The 18,162-nt window shown below is 55.3% G+C and overlaps 1 protein-coding gene across 1 annotated transcript in view; it reads left to right on the top strand.

Moving 5' to 3' along the window:
- LOC139242046 (sulfotransferase 1B1-like) overlaps nucleotides 1-18,162 on the top strand; it is a 64,919-nt gene that overhangs the window by 24,023 nt on the left and 22,734 nt on the right. Inside the window, exon 2 of the mRNA XM_070870179.1 lies at nucleotides 13,677-13,805. Within this exon, the coding sequence (XP_070726280.1) occupies nucleotides 13,677-13,805 (129 nt within the window). The remainder of the gene's footprint in view (nucleotides 1-13,676; nucleotides 13,806-18,162) is intronic.

The following is an 18,162-nucleotide window of genomic DNA, read 5'->3' as shown; positions in this document are numbered from 1 at the left end:
GGGCCTACCGACTCAACGACCTCAGGGCCTACCGACTCACCGACCTCAGGGCCGACTGACTCACCGACCTCAAGGCCTACCGACTCACCGACCTCAGGGCCTAACGACTCACTGACCTCAGGGCCTACCCACTCACCGACCTCAGGGCCGACTGACTCACCGACCTCAAGGCCTACCGACTCACCGACCTCAGGGCCTATTGACTCACCGACCTCAGGGCCTACCGACGCACTGACCTCAGGACCTACCGACTCACAGGCCTCAGGGCCTACCGACTCACAGGCCTCAGGGCCTACCGACTCACTGACCTCAGGACCTACCGACTCATCGACCTCAGGGCCTACTGACTCACCGACCTCAGGGCCTACCGACTCACAGGCCTCAGGGTCTACCGACTCACTGACCTCAGGGCCTACCCACTCACCGACCTCAGGGCCTACCGACTCAACGACCTCAGGGCCTACCGACTCACCGACCTCAGGGCCTACCAACTCACCGACCTCAGGGCCTACCGACTCAACGACCTCAGGGCCTACCGACTCACCGACCTCAGGGCCTCCCGACTCACCGACCTCAGGGCTTACTGACTCACTGACCTCAGGGCCTACCGACTCACTGACCTCAGGACCTACCCACTCACCGACCTCAGGACCTACCGACTCACCGACCTCAGGGCCTACCGACTCACCGACCTCAGGGCCTACCGACTCACCGACCTCAGGGCCTACCGACTCACCGACCTCAGGGCCTACCGACTCACTGACCTCAGGGCCTACTGACTCACCGACCTCAGGGCCTACCGACTCACCGACCTCAGGGCCTACCGGCTCACTGACCTCAGGGCCTACCGACTCACTGACCTCAGGGCCTACCGACTCACCGACCTCAGGGCCTACTGACTCACCGACCTCAGGGTCTACCGACTCACCGACCTCACGGCCTACCGACTCACCGACCTCAGGGCCTACCCACTCACCGACCTCAGGGCCTACCGACTCACTGACCTCAGGGCCTACCGACTCACCGACCTCAGGGCCTACCGACTCACCGACCTCAGGGCCTACCGACTCACTGACCTCAGGGCCTACCGACTCACCGACCTCAGGGCCTACCGACTCACCGACCTCAGGGCCTACCGACTCACCGACCTCACGGCCTACTGACTCACCGACCTCAGGGCCTACCGACTCACCGACCTCAGGGCCTACCCACTCACCGACCTCAGGGCCTACCCACTCACCGACCTCAGGGCCTACTGACTCACCGACCTCAGGGCCTACTGACTCACCGACCTCAGGGCCTACCCACTCACCGACCTCAGGGCCTACCCACTCACCGACCTCAGGGCCTACCGACTCACCGACCTCAGGGCCTACTGACTCACCGACCTCAGGGCCTACTGACTCACCTACCTCAGGGTCCACCCACTCACCGACCTCTGGGCCTACTGACTCACCGACCTCAGGGCCTACTGACTCACCGACCTCAGGGCCTACCGACTCACCGACCTCAGGGTCTACTGACTCACCGACCTCAGGGCCTACCGACTCACCGACCTCAGGAACTACAGACTCACCGACCTCAGGGCCTACTGACTCACTGACCTCAGGGCCTACCGACTCACCGACCTCAGGGCCTACTGACTCACCGACCTCAGGGTCTACTGACTCACCGACCTCAGGGCCTACCGACTCACCGACCTCAGGAACTACAGACTCACCGACCTCAGGGCCTACTGACTCACTGACCTCAGGGCCTACCGACTCACCGACCTCAGGGCCTACCCACTCACTGACCTCAGGGCCTACCGACTCACCGACCTCAGGGTCTACCGACTCACCGACCTCAGGGCCTACCCACTCACTGACCTCAGGGCCTACCGACTCACCGACCTCAGGGCCTACTGACTCACTGACCTCAGGGTCTACCCACTCACCGACCTCAAGGTCTACTGACTCAATGACCTCAGGGCCTACCGACTCACCGACCTCAGGGCCTACCCACTCACTGACCTCAGGGTCCACCCACTCACCGACCTCTGGGCCTACCGACTCACCGACCTCAGGAGCTCTCCCGACTCACCGACCTCAGGACGAACCGACTCACTGCCCTCAGGGTCTACCCACTCACCGACCTCAAGGTCTACTGACTCAATGACCTCAGGGCCTACCGACTCACCGACCTCAGGGCCTACCGACTCACTGACCTCAGGGCCTACCGACTCACTGACCTCAGGGCCTACCGACTCACCGACCTCAGGGCCTACCGACTCACAGGCCTCAGGGCCTACCCACTCACTGACCTCAGGGCCTACCGACTCACCGACCTCAGGGTCCACCCACTCACCGACCTCTGGGCCTACCGACTCACTGACCTCAGGGTCTACCCACTCACCGACCTCAGGACCTACCGACTCACTGACCTCTGGGCCTACTGACTCACCGACCTCAGGGTCCACCCACTCACCGACCTCAGGACCTACCGACTCACCGACCTCAGGAGCTCTCCCGACTCACCGACCTCAGGACCTACCGACTCACTGACCTCAGGGCCTACTGAATCACTGACCTCAGGGCCTACCGACTCACCGACCTCAGGGCCTACCGACTCACTGACCTCAGGGTCTACCGACTCACCGACCTCAGGGCCTACCGACTCACTGACCTCAGGGTCTACCGACTCACTGACCTCAGGGCCTACTGACTCACCGACCTCAGGGCCTACCGACTCACCGACCTCAGGGTCTACCCACTCACCGACCTCAAGGTCTACTGACTCAATGACCTCAGGGCCTACTGACTCACCGACCTCTGGGCCTACCGACTCACTGACCTCAGGGCCTACTGAATCACTGACCTCAGGGCCTACCGACTCACCGACCTCAGGGTCTACCCACTCACCGACCTCAAGGTCTACTGACTCAATGACCTCAGGGCCTACCGACTCACCGACCTCTGGGCCTACTGACTCACTGACCTCAGGGCCTACCCACTCACCGACCTCAGGGTCTACTGACTCACCGACTTCAGGACCTACCGACTCACCGACCTCAGGGCCTACCGACTCACCGACCTCTGGGCCTACCCACTCACCGACCTCAGGACCTACTGACTCACTGACCTCAGGGCCTACCGACTCACCGACCTCAGGGCCTACCGACTCACCGACCTCAGGGCCTACCGACTCACCGACCTCAGGGCCTACCGACTCACCGACTTCAGGGTCTACTGACTCACCGACCTCAGGGCCTACCGACTCACTGACCTCAGGGCCTACTGACTCACCGACCTCAGGGCCTACCCACTCACCGACCTCAGGGCCTACCGACTCACTGACCTCAGGACCTACTGAATCACCGACCTCAGGGCCTACCGACTCACTGACCTCAGGGCCTACTGAATCACTGACCTCAGGACCTACCGACTCACCGACCTCAGGGTCTACCGACTCACTGACCTCAGGGCCTACTGACTCACCGACCTCAGGGCCTACCCACTCACCGACCTCAGGGCCTACTGACTCACCGACCTCAGGGCCTACTGACTCAGCGACCTCAGGACCTACCGACTCACTGACCTCAGGGCCTACTGACTCATCGACCTCAGGACCTACCGACTCACTGACCTCAGGGCCTACTGACTCACTGACCTCAGGGTCTACCGACTCACCGACCTCAGGACCTACTGACTCACTGACCTCAGGGCCTACCGACTCACCGACCTCAGGGCCTACTGACTCACCGACCTCAGGACCTACTGACTCACTGACCTCAGGGCCTACCGACTCACCGACCTCAGGGCCTACCGACTCACTGACCTCAGGGCCTACCGACTCACTGACCTCAGGGCCTACCGACTCACCGACCTCAGGGCCTACCGACTCACCGACCTCAGGGCCGACTGACTCACCGACCTCAAGGCCTACCGACTCACCGACCTCAGGGCCTAACGACTCACTGACCTCAGGACCTACCGACTCACTGACCTCAGGGCCTAACGACTCACCGACCACAGGGCCTACCCACTCACCGACCTCAGGACTTACCGACTCACCGACCTCAGGGCCTACCGACTCACCGACCTCAGGGCCTAACGACTCACTGACCTCAGGGCCTAACGACTCACCGACCTCAGGGCCTACCCACTCACTGACCTCAGGGCCTACCGACTCACCGACCTCAGGGCCTACCGACTCACCGACCTCAGGGCCGACTGACTCACCGACCTCAGGGCCTACCAACTCACTGACCTCAGGGCCTACTGACTCACCGACCTCAGGGCCGACTGACTCACCGACCTCAGGGCCTACCAACTCACTGACCTCAGGGCCTACTGACTCATTGACCTCTGGGCCTACTGACTCTCCGACCTCAGGGCCTACCGACTCACCGACCTCAGGGCCTACTGACTCACCGACCTCAGGGTCTACTGACTCACCGACCTCAGGGCCTACCCACTCACCGACCTCAGGGCCTACTGACTCACCGACCTCAGGGCCTACCCACTCACCGACCTCAGGGCCTACCCACTCACCGACCTCAGGGTTTACCGACTCACCGACCTCAGGGCCTACCCACTCACCGACCTCAGGGCCTACCGACTCACTGACCTCAGGGCCTACCGACTCACTGACCTCAGGGTCTACCCACTCACTGACCTCAGGGCCTACCCACTCACTGACCTCAGGGCCTACTGACTCACCGACCTCAGGGCCTACCGACTCACCGACCTCAGGGTCTACTGACTCACCGACCTCAGGGCCTACCCACTCACCGACCTCAGGGCCTACTGACTCACCGACCTCAGGGCCTACCCACTCACCGACCTCAGGGCCTACTGACTCACCGACCTCAGGGCCTACCCACTCACCGACCTCAGAGCCTACCCACTCACCGACCTCAGGGTCTACTGACTCACCGACCTCAGGGCCTACCCACTCACCGACCTCAGGGCCTACCCACTCACTGACCTCAGGGCCTACCCACTCACCGACCTCAGGGCCTACCCACTCACCGACCTCAGGGTCTACTGACTCACCGACCTCAGGGCCTACCCACTCACCGACCTCAGGGCCTACCCACTCACTGACCTCAGGGCCTACTGACTCACTGACCTCAGGGCCTACCGACTCACTGACCTCAGGGTCGACTGACTCACCGACCTCAGGGTCTACCCACTCACCGACCTCAGGGCCTACCCACTCACTGACCTCAGGGCCTACTGACTCACTGACCTCAGGGCCTACCGACTCACTGACCTCAGGGTCGACTGACTCACCGACCTCAGGGCCTACCGACTCACTGACCTCAGGGCCTATCGACTCACTGACCTCAGGGCCTACCGACTCACTGACCTCAGGGTCTACCGACTCACCGACCTCAGGGCCTACCGACTCACCGACCTCAGGGTCTACCGACTCACCGACCTCAGGGCCTACCGACTCACTGACCTCAGGACCTACCAACTCACTGACCTCAGGGCCTACTGACTCACCGACCTCAGGACCTACCGACTCACCGACCTCAGGGTCTACCGACTCACCGACCTCAGGGCCTACCGACTCACTGACCTCAGGACATACCCACTCACCGACCTCAGGGCCTACCGACTCACCGACCTCAGGGCCTACTGACTCACTGACCTCAGGGCCTACTGACTCACTGACCTCAGGGCCTACTGACTCACCGACCTCAGGGCCTACTGACTCACCGACCTCAGGGCCTACCGACTCACCGACCTCAGGGCCTACTGGCTCACTGACCTCAGGGTCTACCGACTCACTGACCTCAGGGCCTACTGACTCACTGACCTCAGGGCCTACCGACTCACCGACCTCAGGGCCTACTGACTCACTGACCTCAGGGTCTACCGACTCACCGACCTCAGGGCCTCCCGACTCACAGACCTCAGGGCCTACTGACTCACTGACCTCAGGGCCTACTGACTCACTGACCTCAGGGCCTACTGACTCACCGACCTCAGGGCCTACTGACTCACCGACCTCAGGGCCTACCGACTCACCGACCTCAGGGCCTACCGACTCACTGACCTCAGGGCCTACCGACTCACTGACCTCAGGACCTACTGACTCACTGACCTCAGGGTCTACCGACTCACTGACCTCAGGACCTACCCACTCACTGACCTCAGGACCTACTGACTCACTGACCTCAGGACCTACCGACTCACTGACCTCAGGGCCTACCGACTCACTGACCTCAGGACCTACCGACTCACCGACCTCAGGGCCTACCGACTCACTGACCTCAGGACCTACTGACTCACTGACCTCAGGGCCTACTGACTCACTGACCTCAGGGCCTACCGACTCACTGACCTCAGGGTCTACTGACTCACTGACCTCAGGGTCTACCGACTCACTGACCTCAGGACCTACCGACTCACTGATCTCAGGACCTACCGACTCATCGACCTCAGGGCCTACCGACTCACTGACCTCAGGACCTACTGACTCACTGACCTCTGGGCCTACCGACTCACCGACCTCAGGGCCTACCGACTCACCGACCTCAGGGCCTACCGACTCACTGACCTCAGGGCCTACCGACTCACTGACCTCAGGGCCTACCGACTCACTGACCTCAGGGCCTACTGACTCACTGACCTCAGGGCCTACCGAATCACTGACCTCAGGGCCTACCGACTCACTGACCTCAGGGCCTACTGACTCACCGACCTCAGGGCCTACCGACTCACTGACCTCAGGGCCTACCGACTCACTGACCTCAGGGCCTACCGACTCACTGACCTCAGGGCCTACTGACTCACTGACCTCAGGGCCTACCGACTCACTGACCTCAGGGCCTACTGACTCACTGACCTCAGGGCCTACCGACTCACTGACCTCAGGGCCTACTGACTCACTGACCTCAGGGCCTACCGACTCACTGACCTCAGGGCCTACTGACTCACCGACCTCAGGGCCTACCGACTCACTGACCTCAGGGCCTACCGACTCACTGACCTCAGGGCCTACCGACTCACTGACCTCAGGGCCTACTGACTCACTGACCTCAGGACCTACCGACTCACTGACCTCAGGGCCTACTGACTCACTGACCTCAGGACCTACCGACTCACTGACCTCAGGGCCTACTGACTCACTGACCTCAGAGCCTACTGACTCACTGACCTCAGGGTCTACCGACTCACCGACCTCAGGGCCTACCGACTCACCGACCTCAGGGTCTACCGACTCACCGACCTCAGGGCCTACCGACTCACTGACCTCAGGGCCTACTGACTCACCGACCTCAGGGCCTACCGACTCACCGACCTCAGGGCCTACCGACTCACTGACCTCAGGGTCTACTGACTCACCGACCTCAGGGCCTACTGACTCACTGACCTCCCGACTCAGTCGCCGACCTCCCGACTCACCGACTCTCCCGAACGTGGACTCTCCCGAACGTGGACTCTCCCGAACCTGGACTCTCCCGAACGTGGACTCTCCATGGGGTCTTTGCTTCAAGATTCATAACAAGACATTGGTATTAAGAACCAGTTGGTTTATTCGCAAAGCTGTAACAATCACACTACAAAGTGTGTACTTTGAAACACTTTAAAGTAAATTGATAAAACCTTTATTGGTTTCTCTCTTTTTCTTTGACGCAGATTTTAAGACTTATATGATTCCCTAAATGTTCGGTGTTTACTTATTTAAATAATATTCCTGACTAATTTTCTCTGCCTCTGCCATTCTCCCATTTGAGCTTGAGCTGGAATCTGCGTATTTAGATCATGTGGGCGAAAAACAGTTTCAAAGGCTGCTTTTATTTAATCCATTGATTTTTTTAAAGTTTGATCACATCCGCGACTCTCCCAACGCCCTCTGTACTTTAACCGTATCCAGTTTCCCGGCCCCAACCGTCTCCTTTTCACCATGGACGTCCAATCGCTCCACACTTCCATCCCCCACCAGCACAGCCTGAGGACGCTCGCTTCTTCCTCCAGCAGAGGCCCAACCAGTCCCCATCCCCCACCCTCCTCCCCCTGGCTGAACTTGTTCTCACAGTGAACAACATAAGAACATAAGAATTAGGAACAGGAGTAGGCCATCTAGCCCCTCGAGCCTGCTCCGCCATTCAACAAGATCATGGCTGATCTGGCCGTGGACTCAGCTCCACTTACCCGCCCGCTCCCCGTAACCCTTAATTCCCTTATTGGTTAAAAATCTATCTATCTGTGACTTGAATAGATTCAATGAGCTAGCCTCAACTGCTTCCTTGGGCAGAGAATTCCACAGATTCACAACCCTCTGGGAGAAGAAATTCCTTCTAAACTCGGTTTTAAATGGGCCCCCCCGTATTTTGAGGCTGTGCCCCCTAGTTCTAGTCTCCCCGACCAGTGGAAACAACCTCTCTGCCTCTATCTTGTCTATCCCTTTCATGATTTTAAATGTTTCTATAAGATCACCCCTCATCCTTCTGAACTCCAACGAGTAAAGACCCAGTCTACTCAATCTATCATCATAAGGCAACCCCCTCATCTCGAGAATCAGCCGAGTGAATCATCTCTGTACCCCCTCCAAAGCCAGTATATCCTTCCTTAAGTAAGGTGACCAAAACTGCACGCAGTACTCCAGGTGCGGCCTCACCAATACCCTGTACAGTTGCAGCAGGACCTCCCTGCTTTTGTACTCCATCCCTCTCGCAATGAAGGCCAACATTGCATTCGCCTTCCTGATTACCTGCTGCACCTGCAAACTAACTTTTTGGGATTCATGCACAAGGACCCCCCAGGTCCCTCTGCACCGCAGCATGTTGTAATTTCTCCCCATTCAAATAATATTCCCTTTTACTGTTTTTTTCCCCCAAGGTGGATGACCTCACATTTTCCGACATTGTATTCCATCTGCCAAACCTTAGCCCATTCGCTTAACCTATCTAAATCACTTTGCAGCCTCTCTGTGTCCTCTACACAACCGGCTTTCCCACTAATCTTTGTGTCATCTGCAAATTTTGTTACACTACACTCTGTCCCCTCTTCCAGGTCATCTATGTATATTGTAAACAGTTGTGGTCCCAGCACCGATCCCTGTGGCACACCTTATCCTTTGACTTCACTCACTTCCTCCAAATTAAAGGTGTTGCTATGGGAACCTGCGTGGGTCCTAGCTGTGCCTGGCCTTTTCATGGGATATGTGGAACAGTCGTTGTTCCCACACGACACTGGTCCCCTCCCTCGCCTCGTTTTCCGGCACATTGATGACGGTATCGGTGCCATTTCCTGCTCTCGCCCTGAACTAGAAAATGTCATTCTCTTTGCATCCACTTTCCACCCTTCCCTCACCTTCACACGGTCCATCTCCGGCTCTTCCCTTCCCTTCCTCGACTTCTCTGTCTCCATCTCTGGGGATGGGCTATTGACAAACATTCACTCTCAGCCCACTGACTCCCACAGCTACCTGGACTACACTTCCTCTCAGCCCCGCTGCCTGTAAGGGCTCCATCCCCTTCTCACCGTTTCTCCGTCTCCTTCGCGTCTGCTCTGACGACCCCACCTTCCACACTCGTGCCTCTGACTCGTGTCTTCCTTTTTTCCTCAACCGAGGGCCCCCCTCCGCCGTGGTTAACGTGGCCCTCGACTGTGTCCGCTCTATTCCCTGCGATTCTGCTCTCGCCCCTTCCCTTCCCTTCCCAGAACCACGACAGGGCTCCCCCTTACTCTGGCCTTTCACCCCCACCAGCCTCCACATTCAGCAGATCATCCTCCGCCATTTCCGCCAACTTCAGCATCATTCCACCACCAAACACACCTTCCCCTCCTCTGTCAGCGTTCCGAAGGGCCCGCTCCCCTCCGCGGCACCCTGGTTTACTCCTCCATCACCCCCGAGCACCCCCTCCCCTGCCCACGGCACCTACCCGTGCAAGCACAGGACATGCAACCCCTGCCCCCTTTGGCCGCCCCCCCCGTCCCACTGTCCAGGGCCCCAAACACTCCTTCCAGGTGAAACAGCGACTTACTTGCGTTTTCAATTCACTCAGATGCAGATTGGGCGTCCGCTTTGCAGAACTCCTCCGTTCAGTCCGTCAGCATGCTGACCCCGAGCCTTCGGTCGCCTGTCACTTTAATTCCCCGCTCCACTCCCAGACTGACCTCTCCGTCCTTGGCTCCTGCACTGTTCCAATGAAGCTCAACGCAAGCTCGAGGAACAACACCTCATCTTTCATTTAGGCACTTTACAGCCTTCTGGGCTCAACATCGAGTTCAACAATTTCAAACCATAACCGCTGCCCCTATTTTTCTCCTTTCCCATGGCAACAGTTCTGCCATTGACACCCTCTCTCGACTCATCTTTTGTTTCTTAACTTGACCCATTACCATCTCCTTTTGCCTCGCTCCATCGTCCCTTTTGTCTCTTCATCTCTTCTGCCTTCCATCCGATCACAGACCTTCCCTTTCTTTCCTTCTCCTCCCTCCCCCCTTTCCCTGACCCTGCATTTGCTTAAAAACCTGTTACGCATCTCTAACTTTTTCCAGTTCTGACACAGGCTCATCGGCCTGAAATGTTAATTACTGTTGTAAAGTCTTTACTCTACAGTATGAAACCACCTTCTGGGGACAGGGTCACTCTGTGACCTGAACTCTTTACTCACAGGGCTCCAAAAAGCCTTGACCCTGCGTGGGAACCTCCCTTTTTTATACCTGGGTGATCAGGTAAGGAATGTCTCCCACAAGTTCACCCCCTTGTGGCCAAGGTGTGTGTCTAGGTTGAGTGTATACAGTAATACAGTGGTGTTCCATTGTGGTTACATACATGACAACTGCTTCTCTCGCCACAGATGCTGCCTGGCTGGCTCAGCATTTTCTGTTTTTATTATTAAACGAGAAGCTAACTGCGCGATGTGTGCGCACTGGGTCCGTGCAGCAGAGCAGGTCTCCAGTTGTCTTGGGTAACCCTTGCCACTGGACCAAGACCTCGCTCTGTCAAGCCCCGTGTGGTGGCTGGTGTGCAACGGGCCACCACACGTTAAAAAAATCCACCCACAGGCATCTCCCACCCTTCAGGATGTAGTTCAGGACCTGGAATGTCAGGTCCTTCATTGAAACACCTGTGAACTCGTGTGGAAGCAAGTCATCCTCGATTCGAGGGACCGCCTGTGAAGATGATGACACATTACCAGTTCATCCACCAGGCTCACAACCACCTGCCCCGTCGTGGATCCCCCGAACCCAACGGGCTGGGGTTTTATTGAGTCTTGTGAACATCACGTGGCTGGCTAAGCCGCTCCCAACTCAACAGCTCTACAACTATTTGGGTTAAAACTTTAAATAAAGTGCCCCCATTTTGCAAAGGCTCAAAAATATGCAAACTAATGAACAAACATTAAAGGGAGCTGTGACAAACCAAATTAAATTAACGTTTTGTTCCCTGTTGAAGTGACACACTCCAGTCCCTCCAGCGCCCACCTCTCGTGGAAGGCCGCGAACATACCGGTGGACACCGCGTGCACCTCCAAGTACTTTTTAAATGTGCTGAGGGTTTCTGCCTCTACCCCCCTTTCAGGCCGTGAGTTCCAGACCCCCACCACCCTCTGGGTGAAGACATTTCCCCTCAAATCCCCTCTAAACCTCCCCCCAATTACTTTAAATCTACACCCCCTGGTTGTTGACCACTCTGCTAAGGGGAAACAGGTCCGTCCTATCCACTCTATCTCGGCCCCTCTTAATTTTATACACTTCAATCAGGTCTCCCCGCAGCCTCCTCTGTTCCAATCTGTCCTCATGTCTAAAATTCTCCAGCCCAGGCAACATCCTTCTTAATCTCCTCTGCACCCTCTCCGGTGCAATCACGTCCTTCCTGTAATGTGGTGACCAGAACTGCACGCAGTACTCTAGCTGTGGCCGAACTAGTGTTTCACAATATGTTTGAGCGCACTAGGCCCGTGCAGCAGAGCAGGTCTCCAGTTGTCCTGGTTAACCCTTGCCACTGGACCAAGACCTCGCTCTGTCAAGCCCCGTGTGGTGGCTGGTGTGCAACGGTCACCCCACGTTACAACAATCCACCCACAGGCATCTCCCACCCTTCAGGATGTAGTTCGGGATCTGGAATATTAGGTCCTTCATTGAAACACCTGTGAACTCATCCCTGTTCGGCGTGGAAGCAAGTCATCCTTGTTATGATGATGATGAAGGGAACCAGGTCCTGCCTATCCGCTCTATCCAGGCCCCTCATAATTTTAAACACCTCAATAAGGTCTACCCTCAGCCTCCTCTGTTCCAATCTTTCCTCATGGCTAAAATTCTCCAGTCCAGGCTATATCCTCGTAAATCTCCTCTCCAGTGCAATCACATCTTTCCTGTAATGTGGTGACCAGAACTGCACGCAGTACTCCAGCTGTGGCCTAACCCAGTGTTTTATACAGTTCAAGCATAACCCTCCCTGCTCTTGTATTCTATGCCTCGGCCAATAAAGGCAAACATAGAAACATAGAAAATAGGAGCAGTAGTAGGCCATTCGGCCCTTCGAGTCTGCACCGCCATTCAATATGATCATGGCTGATCCTCTATCTCAACACCATATTCCCGCTTTTCCCCCATACCCCGTGATGCCTTTTGTGTCTAGAAATCTATCTATCTCCCTCTTAAATATATTCAGTGACTTGGCCTCCACAGCCTCCTGTGGTAGAGAATTCCACAGGTTCACCACCCTCTGGGTGAAAACATTTCTCCTCATCTCGGTCCGAAATTTCCTACCCTGTATCCTGAGACTGTGACCCCTTGTTCTAGACTTCCCAGCCCCGGAAAACACCCTCCCCGCATCCAGTCTGTCCAACCCCGTCAGAATTTTATACCTTTCAATGAGATCCCCTCTCATTCTTCTAAACTCTAGTGAATACAGGCCCAGTTGACCCAATCTCTCCTCATACCACAGTCCTGCCATCCCAGGAATCAGCCTGGTGAACTGTTGAAGCATAACCTCCCTGCTCTTGTATTCTATGCCTCGGCTAATAAAGGCAAGTATCCCGTAGGCTTTCTTGACCACCTGGTCTACCTTACTTAAGGATATACTAGCTTTGGAGGGGGTACGGAGACGATTCACGAGGCTGATTCCGGAGATGAGGGGGTTACCTTATGATGATAGATTGAGTAGACTGGGTCTTTACTCGTTGGAGCTCAGAAGGATGAGGGGGTGATCTTATGGAAACATTTAAAATAATGAAAGGGATAGACAAGATCGAGGCAGAGAGGTTGTTTCCACTGGTCGGGGAGACTTGAACTAGGGGGCACAGCCTCAAAATACGGGGGAGCCAATTTAAAACCGAGTTGAGAAGGAATTTCTTCTCCCAGAGGGTTGTGAATCTGTGGAATTCTCTGCCCAAGGAAGCAGTTGAGGCTAGCTCATTGAATGTATTCAAGTCACAGATAGATAGATTTTTAACCAATCAGGGAATTAAGGGTTACGGGGAGCGGGCGGGTAAGTGGAGCTGAGTCCACGGCCAGATCAGCCATGATCTTGTTGAATGGCGGAGCAGGCTCGAGGGGCTCGATGGCCTACTCCTGTTCCTAATTCTTATGTTCTTATGTACCTGGCCTGCTACCGTCAGGGACCTTAATAAATTGTCCCAACTTGTTGAATGTGGTAGCCTCGCTGTCAATTCTCGCGCCGGGTCTGAACGAAACGTTACTCTCCTCCCGGTTGACTTGCCGCAGGAACAACGTGGGTGCAGGAGATTGTCGACTTCATCCTCCAGGGCGGAGACGTCGAGAGGTGCCGCCGGGCACCGATCAACACCAGGATGCCCTTCCTGGAGTTCAACCTTCCGGGTCAAATAACGTCAGGTGAGAGGTCGCGACCTGCAGCGCTTGACACTGGGAGACGGTTCAACCTCCCTCGCAGAAACCGGTTCATTCTGTAAAGCGGTTAGATACAGAGTAAAGCTCCCTCTACACTGTCCCATCAAACACTCCCAGGGCAGGTACAGGGGGTTAGATACAGAGTAAAGCTCCCTCTACACTGTCCCCGTCACACGCTCCCAGGGCAGGTACAGGGGGTTAGATACAGAGTAAAGCTCCCTCTACACTGTCCCATCAAACCCTCCCAGGGCAAGTACAGGGGGTTAGATACAGAGTAAAGCTCCCTCTACACTGTCCCATCAAACACTCCCAGGGCAAGTACAGGGGATTAGATACAGAGTAAAGCTCCCTCTACACTGTCCCATCAAACACTCCCAGGGCAGGTACAGGGGGTTAGATACAGAGTAAAGCTCCCTCTACACTGTCCCATCAAACCCTCCCAGGGCAGGTACAGGGGGTTAGATACAGAGTAAAGCTCCCTCTACACTGTCCCATCAAACACTCCCAGGGCAGGTACAGCACGGGGTTAGATACAGAGTAAAGCTCCCCCTCGACACTGTCCCATCAAACACTCCCAGGGCAGGTACAGGAGGTTAGATACAGAGTAAAGCTCCCTCTACACTGTCCCATCAAACACTCCCAGGGCAGGTACAGGGGGTTAGATACAGAGTAAAGCTCCCTCTACACTGTCCCCATCAAACACCCCCAGATCAGGTACAGCACGGGGTTAGATACAGATTAAAGCTCCCTCTACACTGTCCCATCAAACACTCACAGGGTAGGTACAGGGGGTTAGATACAGAGTAAAGCTCCCTCTACACTGTCCCATCAAACACTCCCAGGGCAAGTACAGGGGATTAGATACAGAGTAAAGCTCCCTCTACAATGTCCCATCAAACACTCCCAGGGCAGGTACAGGGGGTTAGATACAGAGTAAAGCTCCCTCTACACTGTCCCATCAAACCCTCCCAGGGCAGGTACAGGGGGTTAGATACAGAGTAAAGCTCCCTCTACACTGTCCCATCAAACACTCCCAGGGCAGGTACAGCACGGGGTTAGATACAGAGTAAAGCTCCCTCTACACTGTCCCATCAAACACTCACAGGGCAGGTACAGCACGGGGTTAGATACAGAGTAAAGCTCCCCCTCGACACTGTCCCATCAAACACTCCCAGGGCAGGTACAGGAGGTTAGATACAGAGTAAAGCTCCCTCTACACTGTCCCATCAAACACTCCCAGGGCAGGTACAGGGGGTTAGATACAGAGTAAAGCTCCCTCTACACTGTCCCATCAAACACTCCCAGGACAGGTACAGTACAGGGTTAGATACAGAGTAAAGCTCCCTCTACACTGTCCCATCAAACACTCCCAGGGCAGGTACAGCATGGGGTTAGATACAGAGTAAAGCTCCCTCTACACTGTCCCATCAAACACTCCCAGGGCAGGTACAGGGGGTTAGATACAGAGTAAAGCTCCCCCTCTACACTGTCCCATCAAACACTCCCAGGGCAGGTACAGGTGGTTAGATACAGAGTAAAGCTCCCTCTACACTGTCCCATCAAACACTCCCAGGGCAGGTACAGCACGGGGTTAGATACAGAGTAAAGCTCCCTCTACACTGTCCCATCAAACACTCCCAGGGCACAGGTTAGATACAGAGTAAAACTCCCTCTACTCTGTCCCATCAAACACTCCCAGGGCAGGTACAGGGGGTTAGATACAGAGTAAAGCTCCCTCTACAGTGTCCCATCAAACACTCCCAGGGAAGGTACAGCATGGGGTTAGATACAGAGTAAAGCTCCCTCTACACTGTCCCCATCAAACACTCCCAGGGCAGGTACAGGGGGTTAGATACAGAGTAAAGCTCCCTCTACACTGTCCCATCAAACACTCCCAGGGCAGGTACAGGGGGTTAGATACAGAGTAAAGCTCCCTCTACACTGTCCCATCAAACACTCCCAGGACAGGTACAGTACAGGGTTAGATACAGAGTAAAGCTCCCTCTACACTGTCCCATCAAACACTCCCAGGGCAGGTACAGCATGGGGTTAGATACAGAGTAAAGCTCCCTCTACACTGTCCCATCAAACACTCCCAGGGCAGGTACAGGGGGTTAGATACAGAGTAAAGCTCCCCCTCTACACTGTCCCATCAAACACTCCCAGGGCAGGTACAGGGGGTTAGATACAGAGTAAAGCTCCCTCTACAGTGTCCCATCAAACACTCCCAGGGCAGGTACAGCACGGGGTTAGATACAGAGTAAAGCTCCCTCTACACTGTCCCATCACACACTCCCAGGGCAGGTACAGTACGGGGTTAGATACAGAGTAAAGCTCCCTCTACACTGTCCCATCAAACACTCCCAGGGCAGGTACAGCACAGAGTTAGATACAGAGTAAAGCTCCCTCTACACTGTCCCATCAAACACTCCCAGGGCAGGTACAGGGGGTTAGATACAGAGTAAAGCTCCCTCTACACTGTCCCATCAAACACTCCCAGGGCAGGTACACGGGGTTAGATACAGAGTAAAGCTCCCTCTACACTGTCTCATCAAACACTCCCAGGGCAGGTACAGGGGTTAGATGCAGAGTAAAGCTCCCTCTACACTGTCTCATCAAACACTCCCAGGGCAGGTACAGGGGTTAGATACAGAGTAAATCTCCCTCTACACTGTCCCATCAAACACTCCCAGGGCAGGTACAGGGGGTTAGATACAGAGTAAAGCTCCCTCTACACTGTCCCATCAAACACTCCCAGGGCAGGTACGACCTTCAACCCATTTACTCACCATTGCAGAGGGAGTGCAATGAAGGTTCACCAGTCTCTGCCTTATGAGGAGCGATTGAGTCGACTAGCCTATATTCTCTAGAGTTTAGAAGAATGAGAGGGGATCTCACTGAAACATACACAATTCTTACAGGGCATGACAGGGTACATGCAGGGAGGATGTTTCCTCTGGCTGAGTAGTCTAGAACCAGGGGTCACAGTCTCAGAATAAGGGGTCGGCCATTTAGGACTGAGCTGAGGAGAAACCACTTCACTCAGAGGGGGGGTGAATCTTTGGAATTCTCTGCCCCAGAGGGCTGTGGGAGGCTCAGTCTTTGAGTATATTCAAGACGGGGATCGCTAGATTTTTGGATATTAAGGGAATCGAGGGATATGGGTATCGGGCGGAAAGTGGAGTTGAGGTCGAAGGTCAGCCGTGATCTCATCGAATGGTGGAGCAGGCTCGAGGGGCCCAATGGCCGACTCCTGCTCCTAATCCTTATGTTCTTATGCTCCATAATCTCTCGATACTGTGCTATATATTTTTTGCGACATCACAAACACGCTTTGCACACAAGATGGCTCCACAGGAACTTTACATGTGACATTGTCACATGATCCTTTTCGTGCATATACAGCAATAGTTGCACTACCACAGTAGTCCACTCGGGGAGGTCTATATTACAGATACCCTTCCCCAGCAAAGCTGGAAACATCATCATTAAACTCAAGCTTGTGGGGGCGGCTCGATGGTACATTCATACGCAAACGGACATTTCACATTGATGGGCTGGGTGGAAGGACACCCAGGCCGATTAACGTCATCGCTATCTAAAGTGATTACTGGGAGCAAATATCGTCATCATCATAGGCAGTCCCTCCGAATCGAGGAAGACTTGCTTCCACTCTTAGAATGAGTTCTCAGGTGACTGAACAGTCCAATACGAGAGCCACAGTCCCTGTCACAGGTGGGACAGACAGTGGTTGAGGGAAGGGGTGGGTGGGACTGGTTTGCTGAGAGTCGGGATAAACGGGTCCTTTTCAGAATGGCAGGCAGTGACTAGTGGGGTACCGCAGGGCTCAGTGCTGGGACCCCAGCTATTTACAATATACATTAATGATTTGGATGAAGGAATTGAATGTAATATTTCCAAGTTTGCAGATGACACTAAGCTGGGTGGCGGTGTGAGCTGTGAGGAGGACGCTAAGAGACTGCAGGGTGACTTGGACAGGTTAGGTGAGTGGGCAAATGCATGGCAGATGCAGTATAATGTGAATAAATGTGAGGTTATCCATTTTGGGGGCAAAAACACGAAGGCAGAATATTATCTGAATGGCGGCAGACTAGAAAAAGGGGAGGTGCAACGAGACCTGGGTGTCATGGTACATCAGTCACTGAAAGTGAGCACGCAGGTGCAGCAGGCGGTGAAGAAGGCAAATGGTATGTTGGCCTTCATAGCGAGGGGATTTGAATATAGGAGCAGGGAGGTCTTACTGCAGTTGTACAGGGCCTTAGTGAGGCCTCGCCTGGAATATTGTGTTCAGTTTTGGTCTCCTAGTCTGAGGAAGGACATT

Source organism: Pristiophorus japonicus, unplaced genomic scaffold (assembly GCF_044704955.1).
Source record: "Pristiophorus japonicus isolate sPriJap1 unplaced genomic scaffold, sPriJap1.hap1 HAP1_SCAFFOLD_118, whole genome shotgun sequence".
In the NCBI taxonomy this organism is placed as follows: Eukaryota; Metazoa; Chordata; class Chondrichthyes; family Pristiophoridae; genus Pristiophorus; species Pristiophorus japonicus.
Note: the sequence above shows the minus strand (reverse complement) of the source record. Positions and strands in the feature narration are given on the sequence as shown.